Source organism: Benincasa hispida, chromosome 5, assembly GCF_009727055.1.
Source record: "Benincasa hispida cultivar B227 chromosome 5, ASM972705v1, whole genome shotgun sequence".
NCBI lineage: Eukaryota > Viridiplantae > Streptophyta > Magnoliopsida > Cucurbitales > Cucurbitaceae > Benincasa > Benincasa hispida.
Window position 1 is genome coordinate 56,016,897 of NC_052353.1, and position 9,788 is coordinate 56,026,684.

The following is a 9,788-nucleotide window of genomic DNA, read 5'->3' on the forward strand; positions in this document are numbered from 1 at the left end:
CATCTCCAAATTTTGTTATCCACATTTTACCAATGATTTAAAAAACTAAGTCAAAATATTTGAAAACTAAAATAAGTAGTTTTAAAAAGTAGTTTTTGTTTTTTGGAATTTGACTTAGAATTCAACATTATACTTAAAAAAAAGATGCAAATTAAGAAATAAGATAAAAATAGGTTTATTTTCAAAAATAAAAAACAAAAAATGAAATAACTATCAAATAGACCTTAAATATTACCATTTTGATTTTTCTCCCATTTTTTGTAATCTGTCCCCACCACATGCATATAAAAAGGGAAAAAAAAAAAAAAAAGAAAATTAAAGAGAAAAAAACCATTCGGTTACAAAAGCATAAAATCTTTAATGCTAATTTTCTAAAAAAAAAAATTAAAAAAAAAAAAAGCTATACCAATAACGGTGTCAATTTTGGTGCAAAGTACCTAACTCTTCCACACCTGTGTATAAACTCCAAATATCAAAATGGACAATAGTTATCAAAAGAAAATGTTAGGTGTCTAAGATGATTAGACTAAAATTTTATGATAACTTAAGATTTGACTTATAAAATTGGAGTTCTCACTCCAGATTCGTAAATAAATACACATTTTTGAGAGGGAAATATTACCGATGAAACTACACTCCTCAAGAATGAGTTATAATTTGAATTGAGAATGAATTATAATTTAAAAACACCGCATAAACCATGTTGATAGGTAAGAGGTAAGAAGTAGACATTATTATCATATGACATTGGAGTGAAACAAAGGACCCCGATTTGATCTTAGATTGGGTCAAACCAAGAGATAGAACGGGGACGAAATAATTTAAATAAATAAAACTATAATAATACTAACTTCCTTATTTTAGGATTTCAATATAAATATCAAAGTTTAATTGATTTTGAAACTTTTTTTAAAAAAAAAATGAGGTGCATCATTGCCCTTACCCATTGCCGACCCAACGGAAAATTGTTTCGATTTTACTAATATATAATAATTAAATTATTTCTACTCCCAAACTAGATTGTTACAGATATTGGTATTAGTATTTCTCTACGTTTTACAGTATTGATAAAAGATGTTGGATCCATATCGATATTCTCAAACTTGTATGACACAATTGATTAAAATATTAACTGATTGAAGACTTTGATTCCAAACATTCACCTAACTTGAAAGAAAACTGAACCAATCTACAAAAAGCAAGGAAATGAACTTCAATTAAGAAAACGAAACGAAAAACACTTTCAAATAGTATAAAAAATAAGGAACTTCAAAATTTCCATGCCACATTTTAAAAGTGAATGGACTAGTCAAGTGTCATTGAAATTCAAACCTAAAAAAGCTCAAACAACCCATAACGCCATCCATTTTTTTAGTCCTGTTAAATCATCAGAGACTAAGATCCCCAAAATCAGGATCTCACTCTCATTCACAATCTCCACAGAAATCAAAAGAGCATAAACCATAAAATATTCCACCACCCTGCTTTTCTCCTTAGGCATCATCAAATGCAGACAAATATACTTAGCCATGGCTTATTTTCCAAAACAAGCTTCTCTCTCCCACTTTCTCTGCTCTTTCCAAAAGCAAACACAATAATATAAAACAAAGAAATCTTAATAAAGAATCATATTCTCATTGACTAGATTTAGTGCACCCATTTGAATACCAACTACAGCAAAATCTAGTATCAAACTGTCAATAAACAATATAATCCAATAATCATTCCACTTACTCAGATCAACAGACGTACCAAAATCCTCCATCCTTTCCAATTTTGGGAAAATGGGTTAACGAATCAAGTCTCAAACAGTCAGAATTGATGATTATGCAAATGCAAAAAGATGGAAAGAGGGATGAGTTAAAGACACAGCCATATTATTGAAGGTCCTCGGTTTGAACAACCAATTATGTCTAGGAAGAAGCACCGCAAAACCGCCATTTAACAGAAAGGTAAAACGGCAGCTGCACATAAACTCAAGTAGCATAAACCCATGACCCATAGCCCTAAAAAGGAGACTCACACAGACCCATATTCGCAGAGCAAGTTAAAACAACACACGCAAATAGGAAATGATCATAGATACTATTTTCGCCGGAGCAGACGACGGCGGTGGAGCTAGCATAGGCTAATCTAAGAGAGTTGGCCACAATCGGCAATGACAACCGCTTTCGAGGTCCTTCCGGAGCTTGAACCGACTTTTTCAACGGCCTTTACCACATCCATGCCTTCAATGACTTGACCGAACACGACGTGCTTCCCATCGAGCCACTCGGTCTTAGCGGTACAAATGAAGAACTGAGACCCGTTGGTTCCAGGTCCAGCATTCGCCATGGATAGAATACCAGGGCCGGTGTGCTTCTTGATGAAGTTCTCATCGGCGAACTTGGCGCCGTAGATCGATTCACCTCCTGTACCATTTCCGGCGGTGAAATCGCCTCCCTGGCACATGAAACTAGGGATCACACGGTGGAACGACGAACCCTTGTAATGAAGGGGTTTGCCGCTCCTGCCGACTCCCTTCTCACCAGTGCACAGTGCACGGAAGTTCTCGGCGGTGCGGGGAGTGACATCGGCGAACAGCTCCATCACGATCCGGCCGGCCGGTTGGCCGCCGACTGTCATGTCAAAGAAAACTCTAGGGTTTGGCATTGTTGTTTGTTTCTCTTAATTTCGAAATTTCTTATCGTAGAAGAAGACCAATATGATTTTAGGGTTGGGTGGGGCAATCACCTTATATAGCGGTCAAGCTTCGAGTGTATCTATGGAAACTCAATTTCCACCGTTGGATCAAGACACGTGGTGTCATCTCATTGCAATAAAACTAACCTTGGTTAGGTTAAGAAACTCCCTTGTTTACCATGGTTAGTTTCGCTATCAATGATTATTGATTAAGAATCCGTAGACTTTTCCGTTTTTGATCTCCGACGAAGTTTGATCCAATGGCTTAGGATTTTTCCATTCAAAAATCATTTTCAAAAAAGGAAAAGAAAAAGTCTACGATGTGTCGTTTAGCGGAATCGAAACGGATGCGGTATTTCGGTGGATAGATATGTCATATACTTCGGTTTCTAAACGACGTGTCGAAAATGCTAAGGAAGAATTAAGAATTTTGGAGAGAGATCAATTTATATCACAAATCTTTATAGTTGTAATTTGATTAATTAAATCCTTAAACCTTCCTATGCGGATCAATTTAGACAATAATTAGGATTTTTTTTATAGAAATTATTCGTGCATTGATTTGATTTTGTTAGTCTAGTATTTAAAAAAGTCTATACTCATAAATGATTTGATATATTAAATATTTTCAGAGGTAATTTTAATAATGAGTATATATTATTTCACTTAAGATAATTTCAGTGATTAATTGAAACAAGTTAAAAGTCTAACCTAAGAAAGAAAATTGAAGAAGCATTTTTTAAAGTTTAGTTTTTAAATTGATCAAGTGATTAGTTCAAACTTCAAAGTTTTAATTGATACAACATTCCAGATTCGAGGTATAAATTAATAAATGATATTTGGTACATCAAGCCGTGCAGTTGAGATTTTCATTATATCGTACCAAGTGGTTTAGTGCATCTACTGAAAGAACTCAAGTAGGCTCTTCTTCTTAGTACATTTTTCTCGTGTCTTTATACTAGGGTTTTCTTTCTTTCTTTCTTTATTTTTTATTTTTTAATAACTCTTATAGTCATGTTTTTGTTTATGTCTCGATCTCAAGCTCTAAAGTCTTTTTTTTTATTATTATTATTACAATTCAATACATTTACGATATATATAAATATTTTATCAATTCTACTAATTTTGGCAAGGGATGAGAACCATGTGATTAGTAAATAAAGTATGTAAATTTACTAGACTTCTGAAACTCTTCAATATGAGTTTTATAACCAAATCCCTTTCGACCTTATTAGGAGCCATTTGTTTAGTAGACATCTTAGATTTTCAAAAAGTTGACATTTGGATTACCGTATTTGCTTTGCAGTATTGTAAGATGGCTGACATCTAGAGACTCCCGAGCATTCTAGGATTCCTTTACAGATAATATCTCGAGAGTTTGGATGCCCTCCTGAAACATGGATTTTTCAGATTCTCGAATTGAGGGCATCCTCATTTTAATTTTTGTCTTTTTTTAAAAAAAAATTACATACATACATACATACATATATATTTGAAATTAATATTATCGTTCATATATATCATTTTTTTTTTTGTTATATCGTAATTCTTATTATTTTTTAGCAAGATATTCAACTTTAAATTTAAATTTAATATTTATCTTATAAAAATTATTAAATTATGATATATTATTTTATTAAAAAAACAACATATACAAATAATATAAATTATATTTATTTTAAAAAAAATTATGTTATATAAGTTAAAGTTAATTATAAATTAATAAATAGTCGCAATGACATTCTTAAAACATTATGTAAATTTGAGATATTCTCGCGTACAAATTCTACAAAACAAATACATTTATCAAGATATTTTCAAATATCTATAAAATTATTTCTACAAAACAAACATGATAATTTAGAGATGTCAGACATATATAATTACAAATATCTATAATTCCAAGCATTTAAGATTTCATTTATCTACATTTCCGAAAAACAAATGGCAACTTATTGTTATAGTTTACAATACACCTGTTACGATTTTGACTTATTTTATAGAGATGAAAACAATACCAAATTGGAATGTAGGCCAAATGATATAAAGTTTTTTGACCTACTCAATTTTACTATGTCTATTGTTGCAGTTATCTTCTTTTAGAGTTCAACATTGCCAAATTAATCTTGAATTAATTGAAGTTCATATATTTATATTATTTCAAATGTGTTTTCATTGAAATTTTACCTCATATAGCAAATAATTTGGATCAAGATCTTTAATTTTATTATAGTATAATATAATGTAACTATTAGATTTGAAAACTTCAATGTAACTGAATTTAATATTTTCAATATATTGTTAATAAATTCATATCAATTGGTATATTATTTTATTTTTTTAAAAAAAGAAGTTGGTGTATTACTTTGAAAGGAAAATGAAATTGGTATATTGGTAGGCCCAACATTAAAGGGGAAAAAATAATTCCTATTCCAAAACATGGAGGCCAATGTCTCAAAAGAAAAAGGAAAAATAAATAAATAAATAAATCTTGCTCTCTAGACCATAGCTTTTTCTTTTAGAAAGAGCTATCATTTGGGTATCCATAAAAGAAGGGCTCCAAATGAACACAGATTATTTTTATTTTTATTTTTATTATTATAAAAGCAATGAACATCAAAGGAAAAAATAATAATTATTATAGGAAAAAATTTAGGTGCATTATGGACTATATTTATTTTTGTACATCTTACTAAACTATCAATTTTAATTTGTCATATGATAAATTCTTCTTACTTTTGTTTTGAAATATTTTAATATTTTTTTTATGTACGTATGACGAAAGTGAGATAAATAAAAATGAACGAATCTCGGGATGCATCTATTATTGTTCATTGTCGTAGCTTTTTACAAATTTATATGAAAAAAAGAAGAAGAAGAAATATTTATGCCATTTTTTTAAAAAATAGACGGTGGATTAAGATACTTGTAGCATCTAATTTTCAAAGCTTCCATTTTGGATGGGGAAAAAAGTACATCCAATTTTTGAGATTACTATCGGTCGGTTCTAACTTTTAAAATGTCAATTTAATTTATAAACCTTCAAATTTAATAGAATTTTGAAAATAGGTATTTTAACTCTTAAAATTTATTAGAAATAACCATTTTGGTTATCAACATCATTTTGTCGGTTGTTGTTATGTATGGATAACCTAACTTTAAATATTTGAACTATTATGCACTCTGGTGTTCAAAAAATTCAATGACTCGGAAAAAATTGATTAATCAAACTTAATCCTTACAGTTTGAGTTGGGTTATCAATTCATTTGGGTTGAGTTAGGTTAAAATAAATGAAAATCTTATGGGCATTATTGATTTATGAGTTCACTTAAAATAATCCAAACCATCCATACCAACCCAAACCAATCCAAACTTATTATTACCTTTAAAATTTATATATTTTTTTACATATAATATAATTATATATACATATATTTATTTCAATTTTATTTAATTATTTTTTCTCCAAAAACTCTTTAAAATAGTTTTTTAGCACTTTGAAAAGAAATTTTTTATTATATAAATTAAAATTGAGTTGTTAATCTTAATTCAATATGTGAAAATAGTTAAATCAAAATTTCACATATTAACATTTTATTTCTTTTTAGAATAAAATTTTAAATAAATGACTCGATTAACCCAAACCGTTGTTTGGATAGAAGAAATTTACAATCCAAACCCTCGAGTCTAAAAAAATTTTCAACCCAACTCACGAACACCATTGTGTAAGTATGTGTTTAAGTTACATAAATTGGTAGAGACAGATAATCGAGTTCTATTTAAAATAATTAATTTTTATTTGAAAAACTCCCGAGATTAAAATTAATGGTTTGAAGGTTGATAGTGTACATTTTAAGAGTTCAATAACCAATTTTTTTTAAAGATAAAAATACATAATTTAGAGACTAAAATAGAATAAAATTGAAAGAAAATGATATTAAGCTTATATATATATAAAGGTTTAAGGATTTGGGTGAATATTTGCTACCTTTTAAGCTTTAGATTCCTGATAATAACAAAACTTTTTAGAAAGAAAAGAAGGGAAAATAAATGGAAAAATACAAACAAACAAGAGTTTCAAATGCTAAAACCATCCCTTTCAATTTTTTTGGGAACTTTTTTTTCCTTGTAGATAAGTAGAGTTCCTCTCTCACCACTTGTACATTTAATTTATTTTTTATATTAAAAAATTAGATTTAATTTCATCACCCATAGCCATAACACTCGTATATATATATATATATATAAAGAGGGAAAATTTGTTTTAAATGTCGAAATCATTAAAAATATTTTCAAATATAGTAAAAAAAATATTTTTTTAATGGATAGAAAACTTTTGTCATTTGTTATATTTATAAGTTTTTTAGTACAACATATGTAACAAATTCAAACAACAAACCTCTTGGTCGCTAACACATAAATAGTTGAGTTATTCTCGCTTTGGCATAAAATAGTAGATCATGAATACACACAATTGATGTATCGAATACTCAATTTTTTCTTAAAAAACCTCAAAATGACAATCAAATACCATTGTAGAAATATATGTATATATATATATATAAACTCTCGTTGTTATATTAAAGACTTGCATCATTTTTTATTTTGGCAAATATCAATTTATACCCCTGAACTTTGGGTGTTGTATCAATGTATACTTTAGACATTGAACTTTTATAAGTGTATCAATTTAAATTCTGGACTTTCATAATTGTATCAACTTAAACCCTATTATGTTTTATTTGGATATACTTATAAAAGTGCAGGGTTTAAATTGATATATTTATGAAACTTCATAGTCTAAATTGATTTAATTATTAGTTTGAAGTTTAAATTGATATAACTCCCAAAGTTTAGGGTTAAAATTGATAGACTACTAAAGTTTAGGGTTTAATTGATACAATTCTTAGTTTAGGGTTTAAATTGATAAAACTTTTAAAATTTAGGAGTATAAATTGATATTTATTCTTTTTATTTTCTTTTTGGGTTTAGATTTCAGCCTATGGAAGTGTCTATTTTTTTTTTCTTTTTTTTTTTTCACAACTTCTTCTATCAAGAAGAAACAAATGGACCTGGAATAATTTTACGTTAAAAGTTGTAAAAAAAAATAATATTTACAATAATTAGTAGATTATTGGATGTATTAACTAATTTTAGTTTTAAAATTCAAAATTGTCGTTGAATAGTAAATTATTATATAATAAAAGAAAATAAGATGAAAAAGTGGCTATAAATTAGTTTCTAAATTAAAATAAATAAATAAATAAATGCATGAAATGCTATTTATTGAGAATAACTAGTGATATAATATGGGGTTGTTTTCGAAGAGAGAAAAATGAATCAAAATATTTATAAAATATAGTAAAATTTCATAATCTATCAATGATGAACTGTTCTATCAGTGTTTATCAGTATCTATCACTGATAGATTCCAAAATTTTACTTTATTTTGTAAATATTTCCAGCACTTTTGCCATTTGGAATAATTTTTCTATAGTATATGTGTCAATATGGCATTTGTTCTAAAGTATGGATTATATATATATATATATATATATATATATATATTAACCTATTGAATTTATTGAGATAATTATTCGTTCACGTCTGGTTTAGGTTAATTTTTCCATTTTTCATTTCGCAAGACTCCATTTGATAACCATTTGATTTTTTGTTTTTTTGTTTTTGAAAATTAAGCCTATAAACACTACTTTCACTTTTAAATTTCTTCCATTGTTATCTACTTTTATCCAAAATTTAAAAAATCAAGCCAAATTTGAAAACTAAAAAAATAACTTTTAAAAACTTTTTTTCTTTTTGCTTTTGAAATTTGGCTAAAAATTCAACCATCATATTTAAGAAAGACACAAATTATTATAAGAAATAAGAAAAAAATGAAATTAATTTTCAAAAGAAAAAAATAAAATGATTACCAAATCAGCCTAAACTTTTTAAAATTTAATTTACTCTTATATCTAGTCTTTACTACTTATTTATGTTAACATGAATAATGAATATTTGCAAACAAAAGAAAAAAATGACCTTTAATATTATGAGGATTTTAAGAATTGTTTGAGGTAGGGGTAGGGTTTAGGTTAATAATCACTATTTATTTTTTTTTTTATTTTTTTTTTTTTTTTGTAGTGCAATGATCAATTTAGGTTGGCCTCTTTGGGTGGTACCATGGGCCTAACACTACTTTTGCCAACAAACCACCCCCCTTTTTAGTTTTTCGTTATATAATGATATGTAGAGATAAAAGAATACTTTTTCAAGTTGAGGGGATCTCGAGTCCGTATACTATATCATCATTTAGTCGAAGATGTTAGCTATTCGATGGAGAGTTTGGTGAGTCAAGTCTCGTGGCGTCCTCCTGGTTGAAACTTGTTGGAATTTTGTGAAGTGTTGTGGAGGGGTGGGGGATGGATGGTTTATGAATCTCCTAGATCTCCTATCTGTGTCATGTTTTGTAAAATTTTTCAGGAATGGTTTATTAAGACGTTGGAAGTGCAAATTGTTATCAAAGGCGTCTATAATCTCTTCTCTCTCGATATTCCACTCCCTCCTATTGTGATTGAATCTGATGGCAACAAGGTGGTAAATCTAATAAACAATTGCTCATCATACAAACTTTAATGAGGTGAAAAATGTAGTTGATGAAATCGATATTTTAGTGAGACATTTGAAAAATGTCTCTTTTTCGTCCTACCCTTATGTTAAGAATCGAGTGTTTATTGCGGTAGCTCATTATGTTGTTGGTTTTTATAAAATTTTTGGGTCATTTTGTTCCTTCCAATTCGAAAGACTTAGAGAGAAGCTGGATTGGTGACGTTATTATTGGTGACCTTTTATTTCATTGTTGTTGAGTTTAGTAGTTTATATGAAGTTTTTTTTTTCCATATAGATGCAACACTTTAGTCACTTAATTTATAACAACCAACAAAGCTTCTAAGCATAAAATTAGTACATAGAAGACTTGCAACAAATCAGTCCATTCACAACCAAAACTATATATAATTGATACATTGATTAGAGCTCTAGACCATTGGTTTTAGCTTCATATATTCATGCATGGATAATTGAGCTGCAAATGAAGTCAGAAATC

At 28.4% G+C, this 9,788-nt stretch overlaps 1 protein-coding gene across 1 annotated transcript; it reads right to left on the minus strand.

Moving 5' to 3' along the window:
• Nucleotides 1-1,856: 1,856 nt before the first annotated feature.
• Nucleotides 1,857-2,716, minus strand: LOC120078444 (peptidyl-prolyl cis-trans isomerase). The gene has a single exon (XM_039032716.1). It carries the CDS (start codon nucleotides 2,650-2,652, stop codon nucleotides 2,134-2,136), a length of 519 nt encoding a protein of 172 aa, XP_038888644.1. The 5' UTR covers nucleotides 2,653-2,716; the 3' UTR covers nucleotides 1,857-2,133.
• Nucleotides 2,717-9,788: the final 7,072 nt, after the last annotated feature.

Bases quoted from the DNA above. Each gene is read 5' to 3' on its own strand.
- LOC120078444 (XM_039032716.1), bottom strand. From the start codon at position 2,652: ATGCCAAACCCTAGAGTTTTCTTTGACATGACAGTCGGCGGCCAACCG.